At 33.9% G+C, this 15,860-nt stretch overlaps 1 protein-coding gene across 1 annotated transcript; it reads right to left on the bottom strand.

The window, feature by feature from the left end:
- Positions 1 to 1,597: 1,597 nt before the first annotated feature.
- ZDHHC14 (Palmitoyltransferase zdhhc14) lies at positions 1,598 to 15,618 on the bottom strand. Its single transcript, XM_051216824.1, has 3 exons — positions 15,485 to 15,618; positions 13,207 to 13,612; positions 1,598 to 12,029 (listed from the first exon to the last, which is right to left on the bottom strand). The coding sequence occupies exons 2-3, from the start codon at positions 13,526 to 13,528 to the stop codon at positions 11,818 to 11,820; spliced, it is 534 nt and encodes a 177-aa protein (XP_051065439.1). The 5' UTR covers positions 13,529 to 13,612; positions 15,485 to 15,618; the 3' UTR covers positions 1,598 to 11,817.
- Between the last annotated feature and the right edge of the window lie 242 nt (positions 15,619 to 15,860).

The following is a 15,860-nucleotide window of genomic DNA, read 5'->3' as shown; positions in this document are numbered from 1 at the left end:
TATTGTAACACTTATCCATCTATACTGGTGGTAATAAGGGTAAAACTATAACTTGTGGACAACATTTGAGAGATGCTTAAGTGATATTGAGAATGTCGACCTACTTACTAGGGTTAAACTAGGCTTATAAAGTATTGTGAGAAATCAGGATTAAGATTTACAGTTGGACATTAGGGTCAAGAAGTAAAGTTAGAGTTTTAATCACGAACTGACATCAGTTATAATGTTAAAATGCTATTTAGCCATATTGATGCATGAATTTCGCGCCAGAATCAAATACTTGCTATCTTAAACCAGATCGGTTCGTCTATGAATTATATTCCTGCCATGATAAATGAAATTCAGTTTAAAGGACAATTTTGTGACATTTTTATACATTTAGAAATAATAATTCATTACAACCTAAGCCATCAACTGCAAACAATTAATGGTTATGTTGGAACTCAATAAATCAGTGGATAACAAGTTGATGTTTGAAACAATAGATATCGAGTTTGTATCTCAATATGTACATCAACACTGGGGTTATTATCAGAATTGGAATTTGTGGAGACTTGAGTAATTTTCATGGTTGAATTCATGAGTCAATTTAAGCTAGACCACCATTGAAAACCTGGAAGCACTGTTTAACGGCCGTTTCGTTCTAGTATGAGACTTGTCAGCATTGCGCATCCACAATCCCGCATATGGGACTCGAACCCAGGACCTTTGGTTTCACATGTAAACGGTTAAACTCTAGACCACCGAGCCGGCATCCAACGGTGTTAATATCTAACTTCGGTTGATCCATGGCCTTGCGCAACCTTTCATCTATTGTCTGGGTTAGATAACTGTCTCATAATCAACAGACTGGACTCTACAAGCCACTACCAAGGAGTCCTATGTTAGGACGAAACGGCCATCCAGTTTTTCCAGGTTTTCATTACTGACCTAACATTGATCGGTTCATGATCCTAATTAAAACCCAAAAAGCGTGATAGTTCAATGAAGTTCGAAAAGAAAACTTGATAGAAATGATGATGGTGACGACGATAATAATAATAATAATAATAATAATAATAACGATAAATAAATAAAGTGATAATCTAGAAAACGGACAATTTTCCATCATATGGACTAAGGGTAATACACTTTTATCATTCGAAATAGGATGATACAAAAGAAAAGAAGAAAAATATTGTATGTATCTGTACAATTCTATTACTATTATCGTTACTGCAAAACTTCTTTTTTTTCTATTATCATAAACACATGATAAAGTTTTATAATGAAATTTATTGAATAAAATCTACACGTATATGGATGATCATTTGAAAATTCCATGACTTGGCATTTTACCATACAAAACAAAATAAATTGAAGGGTAGAAAAGTAAATTATTAACTATTTTCTAAATTACATACAACATGGAAACTGTTCATGTAAATAATTGATTTGAAAGGAATAATGATAATTCTATTAGTTAAGATATAGATTGTGAATATGGAATAAGAAAAATAGAGTTCAGTGAAGAGAATTTTCTTTTCGATGAAATTATTTACTTAAACTTGATATGTGTATCTTAAAACAGTATTTAAAAGAACTACTTCTACGATGTACGCTCAACGTGCAATTTAGATTTAATGATGATTTCTAAAGACAAAAAGATGGAGTTTCAATGGGTTCTCCATTGGATTCTCTCTTGGCTGATTGTTTCATGACCAATCTGGAAAATTCTCTACTTCTTCAGATAATTGAGAGATTTCATTTATATAAGAGATATATGGATGATACTTTTATTATTTGTGAAGAAGACATGGACCTAAACGAAATTTTGAGTAGTTTCAATAATTGTCACCCCTCAATTCAATTTACCTTAGAAGCAGAGGCAAACAATGAATTTCATTTTCTTGATGTCCGATTGAAAAGAATGCCAAACGGTTTCCTACAAATATCTATATATAGAAAACCTAATTGGAATGGACAATACAAGAATTTCCATAGTAGAGTCCCATTGAGTAGAAAGAGGAATTTAATTCACTCTTTATCCTCTACGATCAAACGAGTCTGTTCCACTGACACAATAGATGGGGAACTATCTCATCTTCAACAAACTCTCATCAGAAACGGTTATCCACCTAGATTCGTATATAGCAACTTAACACCTAGACTTCACCATGAAAAACCATCGACAGTACAGAAGAAAACCCTGTTTATGAATATGGAATTTAAAGGAGACACGGCTGCTAAAATCTTAAACAAACGGATTTCAAAATAATTGAATAAAACTTTCTACACATCCAAGCTCCGCATTGTTTTCTCAAGCTGTCCAACCATTCCTGAATGTGTTAAAGATAAACTTCCGCATTGGGCCACACCTATGTTTATTTATAAATTTACGTGCTCATGTGGGGCTCGCTATATAGGCCGTACAATGCGATCACTTTCCAAACGCATCTCAGGACACTATCCGGCTTGGCTTTTAAAAGAAGAATGTAAGACAATCACTGGTTCTATACACCAGCATTCCAATTAATTGTGGACAAAACGCTCCGAAAGATTATTCTTTTAAACTACTGAGTCAAAAGACCTGGATCGAAGGGGTGTCGAATCAATATTCTATACACTGCTGAAGCATCGGCAATCCACGAACTCAAACCAGAACTTTGCGTGCAGAAACGATTCGTCCAACCTCTCATCCCTCCTTGGCCCTAATTACCTTAAAGAATATGTTTCTGGTTGTTTTTCCTTGCATGTTTTTCTGCACTTTTTTAAAATTATACTCTCCATTGTTCATGACGTTCATTTTAAGAAGCTTTAATAGATTGGACTTCACTCTGGATTCCAATTTTCTAACATTAATATTAGATGAAGCGTCCTGCAAGAATTTACTCTGATCACCCAGTATAAATAACATTTTTCTTTATAGTCACATTTATTGATAACGACCACCCGTGAACCTTTGTCAGGTCTGAGGATCACAATATCTGATCTACTCTAGAGGTTTTTTAATGCGGCGAAATGTTTAGAAGTTAAAATACTCCTTTGTCTGATTTGAGAACTGTGAAAGTGGTAGGCAACGTCAACCAATTTTTCCTATCTAGGGTGGTTGGGACAAGAGGGTTCAACTGATCATAGAGATTTTCAAATTGAGTATCTATCGACAGATCAGAAATCTTGGTATGTGCAACGAAGAAATTAAATCCGAGTGATAGGGCTTCCTTCTCAAATACAGAAAGCCTAACATTTGATAAATGTGATACATATTTATCAGGGTTAAATTGAAATGAATTTCCATCATTATCATCCATAAGAGATTTACTCAGCTTTTGTTTGGTAGTATAATTTGTTTTAGCAACCACTGTACTGCAAAAGTTCATGAATTTAATATGACATATATAAGAGAGATATTCGATAATACGCATGATGCCTGAGTATGAAGTTCAATTAGTTTATTTATCATATCATTGCATTTTTCTTTATGAGATTTCGCAAGCCGCAAAAGATTAGAAACATTTGGATGCAACTTATTGGATCGTAAGGATTTATAAAACTGTCTTGGAAATGTGTGTGTAATAATGCAGGTCTTGTAAAACTCCAGTTTTACCTTTTCAGATGCAATTTTGCACTTCAGACTAGCAAGTTCATCTAACCGTTTGATGCAAGACGAAGGGAGTCTTCTTTTCAAGAATTTAAAGCAATTAGTTCCTTTTATAAATTTCGATAGAACAATGAGAAGACGGAGTTTATCTGAAAAATGTGATGTATTTGAGCTATACATTTCGAACAATCTGGTCACACATATACTTGTCAAGGCATTTTTATATGAAAATTAATAAAGGTCAATTAAATGAAAGTTCAAGTAAATTAACAAAGGTGAGAGAAAGAATAAAAATTGTCGCGTTATCCTAGGCCATAGAATGACTTAAGGATTACCAAGGTAAATTCAAGGTTACGACGGTGTAGCTATGGGTAGCCCTTTGGGGCCTCTTTTAGCTGATGTTTCCATGTCATATGTGGAAAATATGACGAGCGAGCTTATGGAAATTTAAGTATTGTCCCGTCCAAGTCGGTTTCCTATACACTGAATGTCTAATAGTTCCATCATCCCTTCTACTTAAAAAGTATGTCTAAAAAGGCCAATTGGTCATTACTTTCTGATTCATATGTCATCACAATATCATCTTGAACACCATTGAGTTAATCCAATAATCGGTTAACATCAAAATCGTTATCACATAATTAGAATATCGTCCATGTATCTTCTATATAGAGTTGCCTCACTAATAAGCTCGCTCGTCATATTTTCCACATATGACATGGAAACATCAGCTAAAAGAGGCCCCAAAGGGCTACCCATAGCTACACCGTCGTAACCTTGAATTTACCTTGGTAATCCTTAAGTCATTCTATGGCCTAGGATAACGCGACAATTTTTATTCTTTCTCTCACCTTTGTTAATTTACTTGAACTTTCATTTAATTGACCTTTATTAATTTTCATATAAAAATGCCTTGACAAGTATATGTGTGACCAGATTGTTCGAAATGTATAGCTCAAATACATCACATTTTTCAGATAAACTCCGTCTTCTCATTGTTCTATCGAAATTTATAAAAGGAACTAATTGCTTTAAATTCTTGAAAAGAAGACTCCTTCGTCTTGCATCAAACGGTTAGATGAACTTGCTAGTCTGAAGTGCAAAATTGCATCTGAAAAGGTAAAACTGGAGTTTTACAAGACCTGCATTATTACACACACATTTCCAAGACAGTTTTATAAATCCTTACGATCCAATAAGTTGCATCCAAATGTTTCTAATCTTTTGCGGCTTGCGAAATCTCATAAAGAAAAATGCAATGATATGATAAATAAACTAATTGAACTTCATACTCAGGCATCATGCGTATTATCGAATATCTCTCTTATATATGTCATATTAAATTCATGAACTTTTGCAGTACAGTGGTTGCTAAAACAAATTATACTACCAAACAAAAGCTGAGTAAATCTCTTATGGATGATAATGATGGAAATTCATTTCAATTTAACCCTGATAAATATGTATCACATTTATCAAATGTTAGGCTTTCTGTATTTGAGAAGGAAGCCCTATCACTCGGATTTAATTTCTTCGTTGCACATACCAAGATTTCTGATCTGTCGATAGATACTCAATTTGAAAATCTCTATGATCAGTTGAACCCTCTTGTCCCAACCACCCTAGATAGGAAAAATTGGTTGACGTTGCCTACCACTTTCACAGTTCTCAAATCAGACAAAGGAGTATTTTAACTTCTAAACATTTCGCCGCATTAAAAAACCTCTAGAGTAGATCAGATATTGTGATCCTCAGACCTGACAAAGGTTCACGGGTGGTCGTTATCAATAAATGTGACTATAAAGAAAAATGTTATTTATACTGGGTGATCAGAGTAAATTCTTGCAGGACGCTTCATCTAATATTAATGTTAGAAAATTGGAATCCAGAGTGAAGTCCAATCTATTAAAGCTTCTTAAAACGAACGTCATTAACAATGAAAAGTTTAATATACTAAAACCTTCGGGTTCAGTTCTCTCGAATCCATATGGTTTACCTAAACCCAATATTTGATTATTATTCAGTCTATTATTATGACCTTTGTGTTTGTCGCTTTTCTTAATATTTGTCAATTGGACTATTATCTGATCCATAAACGATTTTCTTCCTTACTCCTTGATTAGAACGTAACCTCATTTGTTATTTACTCTCGAATCCATTTGTATGATGCAATCTTTTGTATCCTCCTATAGACATCTATTTTCCATATAACTATATATACGAATGTACAGATTTCGTTGAAAAGAAAATTTTCCTCGCTGAATTCTGTTTCTTATTCAGCGACACTATGGGTTATTTTAATTATCTGAAGACTGAACAATTCGAGAATATCGTTGAATATTTTTTCGTGGAAATGATAAAAGGTTCAATGAAGAACAAATTAATGGCTGAAGGCATTAAATAAACTGAGACTAGGGCTATAATCAAAAATAAGAGGATTAAACAAAGAAAATATGAACAGTTGTACCATGAAGAGTTAAAAGGATTTTACAAAAAAGGCTACAATTTGTGAATAGTTTCTTACAAATATGGAGCGACAAATAAGCTGAAAATTTTATTAAAAAAGAAAGATTAGATCTCGTTTGAGATTTATCATTTCATCAAAAGTTGAATACAGGAACTACAAATATGGCAACCAGTAATATAGTGATAAGCAACTAAGTTGAAACATAATTATCCGCAATTCTAATTTTAGTTAACTTGAGATAGAGTGTGACTACCATAGAGTGACATCATAGCCAACAAACCAAAGGACAACTGACTGTACGTCTGAGTTATGTTGTTAAATGTAAACTTCCTAATTGGGATCTATGCAGTAAACGCTATTAGTGATTGAAGACTGGGAGATATGGTTAGTAGTCTGTCACAATGGAGCAGATCCACTCACTTTTTGTCTTACTCTGGATCTTGATTGCCAGTATTCCTTCGGACAGACCTTTTCATTCAGTCCTTCCGAAATATATTCACAACGTTTAATATTTCGAGTCATTATTATCACTATTTTATTTCGACGTCCAAGCTAATCACCTTGTTAATTTCATTTCATCGTGTTGAGCCGGTATGGCGGCTCAGGTAAGCATGCTTATTTTCCAGCCTCTACATTGATTATGACTGACTAACTGACGTGATTGATCGTCACCAGTTATCAATGGCTTGACAGCTGATGTCAGTCTGTGATTAAAGTCGAATAGTGAATTTCATTTCAAGCTATACATACACACAAATAATATATGACTGTTCTTATTCAATAATAACTGGTGTTTTCCGTACAGTTCCTCTTTTGTTTGCCGAACAACTATCGAAAATAAACGAATATAATTCATTTTGAACTGTAGATTGAAAACGTATGGAAATGGGAAGATTTTGTTGATATTTTGACTAACATATATTCCTTGATTATTATGACGATAATAATGGATTATTTTTAGTCTATTTCTTGGTGTAGTTGTTTTACTATTTCTTAATTTTTTCTTTGTAATACTAATACTACTACTGCACCGAACGAAGACTTATAGGGTAAACCAATTTATGGTATAATGCAAAATTGCACAGTGGCTTACATCTTCTTTGCGTTGTCCTTTACCTATACAATTATTATTGACTGCTCTTTAATCTCCTTTCTGTTATCTTTAATTTAATCTTCTGCTGCCAGGTATTCCATTTCCAATGACGGCTACGTATTACTTATATCTGTCAGCATGAATAGCACTCACTACACTATTACTACTACTGATTTGACTAAAATCGACGAGTCACAACAACTAACATAATTGCTATGAATTAATAATTATCGATTTCATAACTTACATTTCCAAGACTATTTGGAATCATATAAGGGTACAATAATACTGAATCATTACAAAAACATTGATGAATTTGTGAGTAAATACACACAATAGAACTTTAAGGATGATTATATATTTTCTCGTTAATCAACTCCAAACAAATTCATAATGAAGTTATGGCTCGGTAGTGATTAGGGTGTTCGACTTGCAGCTACTGAGTTGTTGGTTTTAATCACTACCCACCTACTTCGGTGTGGGTAACCGGATAGGATAAAAACCCTCACACAGAGTGTAGCTTTAGGTTAAGTACATAAAGGTGTAGCTGACAAATGAGTTGAATAAATAGATAAATAACTATAAAAATATCATGAAGAATAATTCACGAACCGAATCTAAATCCATTTTACATAAAACAATAAATCAAAAAGTAGATATTCCCAAAAGATACTAATTGAATAAATTAAACAAATCTACCAGAATAAATATGAAGTAAATAGATGGCAGTTAAATAAACCAAACAAAAATAAATGCGGATATTGTAGAGATTATTGAGTTCTATTGGGATCACAAGACGATTTAAGTTAGGCAACCATTGAAAACCTGGAAGCACTGGACAGCTGTTTCTTCCTAGTATAGGACCGCTTGAAAGCATACATTCATGACTCTACTACCACGGATCGAACCCAAGACCTTTCGTCTCAAGTGAGCATGCCTAGTCTTCAAAACACTAGGCCGAGATCCAATGATGTAGAAGGTTAGACAACCGAGTCCTACTACACCAAGACCTAGTGTTCCCGGTGGTTGTCTAACTGTAACCGGTTCATGATCTCAATAAAAAAGCAAATAAGCAGATACATTCCGTGAATCCAATTTAACTAATAATCAATAAATCATAACGTTTGGAATCCAAGAAATTCAGTCAATAGTTGGCAAAATAAAAACATAATTTTTATAAAAGTATCGTGAAAAAATAAAAAGGTTTTGAATTTTAAAGAAAAATTTCAGCTTAGAAAGTATTTCTCCAATAAGGTTATTGTGAGAAAAACACAAATTTCTCCGAACATTTTCCACTGATGAGTAAACACATATTAAAATAGAAAAAAATGGATTATCTTCTCCTTCAAAACACAAACGAGTTGAACGGAACAAGAGAAAGACAGTGGCTAAATTTAAGAAAACGGTAAAGCTTCTCATCGAAGAAACAAAACCAATATATCGACAATAATGGACAGTACCTAATGTATTATGTAATATGATAGTTAAACCCCTTTACTAAGGGTACACATAAGCTTATGTATATGGCCTAAATCTACATTATTTAAAAGACTAACGAGAAATAATAATTAGCCGGCTAAACTGAAATAGATGTAGGGAAGTTTCAGTTTACGACCAACTGATCATACGTCAGAGTAATTCAATGACAAAGCAACAATTCCAATAAGGAGACAAAATGCTATTAAAATCTAATTAATGACAAAATAGAGTATAAGTGTCATAATCTAGAGAATATTATTAGTACAGAAGGTTTGAGAATATCGTTGAATTTTAGTTTACAACACGAATTGACGTTAATCATACAGCTGTTGAAAACCAGGAAGAACCGGACAGCTGATAAGTAATAAAGTACGGGGCCCTCAGCAGCGAGCATCCATAACCCCACTATGGATCAAACCCAGGATCCTTAAGTCTGGCAATGAGTGCTTAACCTTTAGACTACTGAGACGGTATACAAAGATCTAATGCTTCTTGGTTTTTAATGACTCCCTTATTGAAGTCGGTTTATCATGCGAACCAAAAAATTGAACAATCTCTACAAAACTCTTATACTGATAATGATCATGTGCTCACTAGTGGCCAATTTCAGGAGGTAACTTTAGAAACCATAATGAGAAGCCTTGACGAGTGGAGTTCAGCTATGTCAAGTGTGAGGCACTTCCTACCAATGATATTGGGAGATGATTGGGCAATATAGCGAATCAGGTGAAGTTAGGTATGTAAACTATTGAATGCCGGTCCAATGATATAAAGGCTAAGAAGTTGTTGGGAGACCTAAAGGTCATGGGTTCGATCCTACGTGAAATCAAAAACATCGACTGCTAAGCAGTCCCACACTAGGGAAAAAAACTATCTAGGAATTAATTTACTCCAGCAAATCATTTGTGATCATAATGAAATTCAAAATTGTGTATATATGTAAATTACTTACATAAAATTAAATTGACTATTGAAAATACTAAAATATAAAGACAATAGATACTCAGGGAATATATGAACAATATAAAATAACGATAGTTTCTTTGGCCAACGCAATTTCCAATCCATGGACAATGATGATCAAAACGTTCTACAAGGATTCAAACAAGAAATGCAAAAATGTGCAATTATAAAATTTTTTATTACTATAAAGATTTTTGGTTTGAAAGTCCAACATCTATTCAAACAGACTATCAATCAATCTTTATAGGTCTAAGTGACTTTAAGCCCGGCTAATTATTACGTGATTTATTCGCCAATCGAAATGCGACTTGTACTTCCCAACAGACAATACGGGGGGGGGAACTAAAAACACATGACAGTAGTTACTTCATCATGCGGAGTTGGTGTGGAAACTTAAGAAGATGGACTTTTATGATAGATCTTATACTGATTGTCGCTTTTTGAAAGTCTCACACTCAACTCAATCAATCTAATATCGGAAGCACATATGTAACTCGGCAGATTTTGGATACAGATTCCAAGATAAGTGGGGTAGTTTTATAAAATTTTGCACTACACAAGATATGCCTTATTAATTAATTAAGATATTTACTTGAACACATAAACATTGGTAAAAAGGGGCACCAAATACATATGCGTCACACAAGTCACTTGATTTGTATGTAGGCTGTGATACTGCCCGGGTGCCCAGACTGAAGCAGGTGGTTTTCTTAGGGGGCCAAAGCCAGAGCATTCTACCTAGAGGTCTGATTCACAAGGCAATGGAGCAACGTCAGGAGATGCAGTCCCATGGTAGCCAATGACCAATAATTGGTTCATATGCCATTTGTTCCTTCAGGATCATGAAGCCCATGAGCACTGACACTCCCCACCCCCAGCCGTACCAGGACATTCAGGGGCTATGGCTTAAAACACAGTACACAAAATTGACGACGAATGAAGAGTATGGGGGCATGTGTTTTATATGCATCACCCTATGATATACTGTTATATCACTATTATTTAAACTAAGGAGGGGTACTGTGAAAGAAGCTGGTGGATAGATATACTATGTGAAATGAATGAAAATCACTAGTATGATTACTAACAAAACGCCAATATATTTGTTTTTAACATCATTCTATTTGGTACTTTTATAGAGTTGACCACCACGTCAAGAAAATATATTGAATCAATGTGTTTGTTAAACTCTCTGAAAATCAAGAGTTCAACTCCATGTGTGCAGGAATAGAATAAACTATATGTCTAAAGCACTCCGCTTTTAATAATTTGTAGCAATCATTGTCACCTTACACGTGATGTAAATTAACACAGCTAGTTAAATGTCAATTTTAGAACAGCATTCATCCTTTAGCTACAATAAGAACTAAAATGTTCTTACTAGATAAAGATCACTACACTTTTTAAAAATAACTCTATCTAAATATCTTCATGGTAGAACAGTAACAACGGATGTCAGTATTAAATAACACCGTTTGGTTACAGTCGGATTGATCGATCCATGTAGTTTTATAGTTTACATAGTCATAATATATTTAAAAGGTGAGCTAAAAGTTCTAGCAGAATGATTTACAATTTAGTGAACTAGGCAGAATTACAAAGGTCATCATTTTCTTTGAGACAAACTAAAAAACTTTAGATTGGTTGGAAAGTAACCTACAAATTTGGCTTTGATCGATCATTTGCAAACCATACATTATGGATCGAAAAATTCTTTGGATGACACACATGGTATTGATGAGTTTCTTCAGTGATACACACATTACAGACTAATAATGACAACTTACGGCTAAAACAATCTGTGAACGAGATAAATCTAAAAATCTGTAAATCGGAATAGAAATAAAAATCTTTAAACATATCTCTTGGTGTGGAAGTTCAATTTTTCTGATGGAATAACGTTGTAATAATCATACTCTGGATTGTAACGATGTAGAAAACTGCATTTGTGTAAATTAGTAACATAAAGTGAGTAATCTATAATAACTAAGCAAAATTAGTAGGAAAGAAATCAGGCGTAGACTTGGTACAAGACTGAGAATTATACCTATCATGTTAAATCTGAAGATAGGATTGTGGATTATTTTCTAGTAGTTGACAAATAAACTGCCTAAATCAATAAATTACGATTACCCTCAATATTAAAACAGCGTGCAGTACTTCAAACAGAATTTCTAATCCGTAAATTATCTTGCCCGAGAATACAAAAACGAGAAACATGATATTAAACGTTTTTCAAAGCGATTTACCAACACAATTATCACACGAAGAGCAATGTGACGCTCTTGGTGGACGGAAAATTCGACAACTATGACAATAATTAATTTTGACTAGATGATCTCCAATTAGAATTTGACGTGTTCTGGCACCGGGTGGATAAGTTCGAACTGCATTTACATCATGCTCACTTTTGTTATTCGAGTCATTTCCAGATACATCTCCAGTACCTAGTTAAAAAAAGAAATTACAGCATCCAAATTTTTATTTAACACAAGGTTTATAATGACGACCGATATTAGTAGTTAGGGATCGGCGACAACGAGTTTTATAGATCGCATAAATATGTAGATGAAATATCTCACGACTATTTGACTCATGCTGCGAGGGATAACTTTTTCAAACAACCTCGCTATCTCAATAACCAGATCACTTTTATTTTAGACTGATTAATGTCATATGTTCACTACATAAAATTATTATTTGACGATGCTAGAATATAGGAACCCATCACTATATTTAAGAAATTTTCATGTCATAAAGAAATCGCAAATAAGTTTATCTAACTTGGGAGTGTAAGCAAATCAAATGTGAATATTAGTGGGGTAGTAAAATGACATGGTGATACGCTAAGCAAAGAAAACGTAGACCAAAAGATAAGTGGAGGATGCTAACGGAAACACACCAATGGTCGAGATTTGGCCTAGTTTTCTGAAGAAACAGAAATACGTTAGTGGTTAAAAACCCGGCTTCATTTTTTGGGAGAGACAAGTGTGGTTATGAATACGTTGTGTGTATATTTTTAACTCGGTTAACTGATAAAAATTTCCTACTAATTGTTGATCTCAATCAAGTGGCAGATTGGGCGTCCGTACATGAAGCTTGTATATTATTAACAAACTCGGAGTGAAAAACATAACACAGTGTTCATTTGTTGATAAGTCTTAGTATGATTGAAGAAGAATAAGGTTAACTCTAGTAAATAACGCACAACAGGGAACGTGTACACACTAAATCAAAAATGTGAAAATGGACGCTCTAAGTTAAGGCAGATTACTGATCAAATGTAATCAGTTAGAGTTTCAGGAACTTTCATCTCCAGCGATATAGTATATAGAAATTTAAAAAATAACACAAAAGGAATGAGAAGTGCATTATTATATGCGTGTTGGCAGATGCCGTAAGAAAGCAAACTATAACTTCACTTGAGTGTGATTGATGAAATATTTGCGCCTTCTAAAGTCAAACTATATTTTTTCAAAAATTAAGACCTTAATAGTGTTAAATATTTTACAGAAACGATACTTGAGACAAAATTAAGAAATAGTGAAACTAAGTTGGAGTTAAGACTAATAAATTTATATATATAGACTATTAAAGGAACATAGATTAGACTAGTAAGCTTACTAATTGACAGTTCAGTCCATTCTACTTCAGGACGTGTGGCCCGTGGTATAATTCCTGGATCTGTGAATGCTGTACGAAGAAATGCAGTAACAACATATAGGAACTGGATCGCTGCTAAAATAGGAACAGCAGGAGTTAAGATGGGGGTTAAAAAACGGCAGTCAAAAGCAAAGAAGAGAACTGTAACTGAGATAATTAAAAGGAGGGTAATAGTGAATATACACATATCCCGGGAAAAGACCCCTCTGCCATGACAACAAAATCTGTTACGTCCAGGATGTAGACGATAATAAGGAATACGAAGACTTTGATTATCCTGCATGTTCTAAAACACTGAACTCGATAGGCATTTTTTTGCAACTGAGCTAACACAAAGACGTCCAGTACGTTTTGTAGAAGTGTTCTGCTAAAAAGTAATGAAGCAACAGAAAAATTAAGACAAAGTAGCAAATCTTAAAATGAATATAATATAACCCAGTATGGAAACCTATAAGATACAAAGATTTCCGTTAATTTCAGGTCACTATTAATAATAAGCAATCACCAATTAAACACAGTTGGTGAGAAAATATCAGTTATCCTTTATATTTATTGACAAATATTCCGCTAATTTGAAAATATAGAGAGCAAAATATCAATCAGAGCATACTAGCGCTATGATGAGCAAAAAAAAGAATCGTACGTAGACACTAGATGAGAAAACTTCATAAAGATTCAGTATTCCCGAAATATCTTAGTTTATGTTAAGTCGAAATCCCATACAATTGTATGTGTTGACTGTGATAAATTTTAAAAAATAATTTGTGTATAAGCGTGAGAAGTGTTTCTAAGGAATTATTTTTATCTATAAATAAGCCAGTAAATTGTAGCATAAGCCAGTAAAAATTACACCAAGCAAACAAAGTAGTAGTATTCTAAAGAGATGGTTAACGGAAAGGCTGCGCAAAGAATGAATGAATGAATAGAATTGTAGGAAATACAGTTGTTAAAAGTACAGACAAGAAAGGATTACTCAACTCAAGGAAGGTTACTTCACTTTTATTAATAATGTAATGGCTTCTATTCATTTTTAATAGGGTCTCAAGCCACCGACTGGTACGGTCATTGAGACCTCAATTAGAAAGTCATAATCGATCGAAGAATCCCGGTTCCCTACATCTTGCATAACACGAAGACATGTCCTAAACTGATAACGTTGCTTGTTCTGTTCAATCCAACGTTGATAGTTAATGCGGATCTACTTGGTTGTTAATTAGTAGATGAAACTGTCGTATTTTTAGTTTAAGAGCGTTAAAGTTGGCTTAATGGTAGATAGTATACCAAAAATGTACGTCTTTTGTGGTAGGTCGAAACTGGAACCTGAGCCTGAACTGATATATTTTAAGAGCTTTATTAGTCAACTGCTCTAAATGAAGGTCAAATTTTTTCGCGATCTTATGATCAGAGTTGAGATTATCTTGTTTGTGTGTACGCAACTGCTTCAATCATACTTTGAAACAAACGTATTAGCACGTTATTGAGTTTTATCTATTGACTTCGAAAGTCTGCTGAGCACAACAGACTAGTATGGCATATTACGACGGTTATACTACTTCAGGAGAAATATATAAAAATTAGTTTACGCATGACTTTTTTCATTCAATTAAGGCCTACGATGAAATTTTATCTGAAAGAGGAATAAAAACACAGTTAAAGTAACAACTTGAAGTATTTTCAGAATGTGATTCAGCAGCCAGTCATGTTAACTTCGACTCCAGAGAAAAAAATGGATATTGATGCATGACTAGACAAACTTCAACCTATATATAAACTAAAGAGTTAATTCTAATGTCACCAAAGTATTCAAAACTAATAAAGTTAACAGTAGTTAGGCATCGATCAGACTAAACCACGAAACATATTGACCTAATCTCACTATCTTGAGATGTTCCCAAAATTCGTGAAAAATATAGAAGTTTTCTCCAAAGTTTTGGAGAAACTCCAAGGTGTTATAAGATTATGGGGAAATTTTGAGGAGAAACCAGAAAATTCCCCCCAAAACTTCGGGAATTTTTCCAAGGCCTGAGGGAATTTAGGAGGTTTTGCGTTTTTTCCTCAGAGCTTTTTAAAGCGGTTGGCTCAAAATTTACCAAGACCTCACAACATTTCCCCCAAAATAGGGAAATTGGGAACTAAGATAATTTATTAGTAACACTAAGATGTCCGGATAACAGTTACATCAGTTTACCAAAATACGATGTTAATAAGCAAGTCGTATGCCGAACAATCAATCACTTACGCAATGAGAATCAACTGTGAAATCCACTTGGATGTCAACTATGTATAGTAAACCTGCGACATGAGAGTGACCTACGGATTGAAAGAGCTACTTAAGATCCAAGGTTATTCAACACCCAATAAAACTCAGATTTGATTTTCATTTGTGCGTTGGTGACATTAAACTGGCGGAATGTGATAGTTGTTTCCAAAAGACTTCAGATAGTGTCTATCTTTATCTTGAATAAGTTAGTTGAAGGTGCAGCATTCATTGTCTTCTTTAGCGATTTCCGACAGCAGATTGTTCTGTGCGAAAAACCTGTATATTACTGATTTATCTACGAAAAATAATGTAGAGAAAGACTAATGTTAAGGCAACTTTGTGAACTGTAGATCTA

Source organism: Schistosoma haematobium, chromosome 6, assembly GCF_000699445.3.
Source record: "Schistosoma haematobium chromosome 6, whole genome shotgun sequence".
In the NCBI taxonomy this organism is placed as follows: Eukaryota; Metazoa; Platyhelminthes; class Trematoda; order Strigeidida; family Schistosomatidae; genus Schistosoma; species Schistosoma haematobium.
Note: the sequence above shows the minus strand (reverse complement) of the source record. Positions and strands in the feature narration are given on the sequence as shown.

Excerpts from the sequence above, each read along its gene's own strand:
- ZDHHC14 (XM_051216824.1), bottom strand. The coding sequence starts at position 13,528 with ATGCAGGATAATCAAAGTCTTCGTATTCCTTATTATCGTCTACATCCT. Across the intron at positions 12,030-13,206 it reads ATGGACTGAACTGTCAATTA|GTACTGGAGATGTATCTGGA; the intron begins GTAAGCTTACTA and ends TTTTTTAACTAG.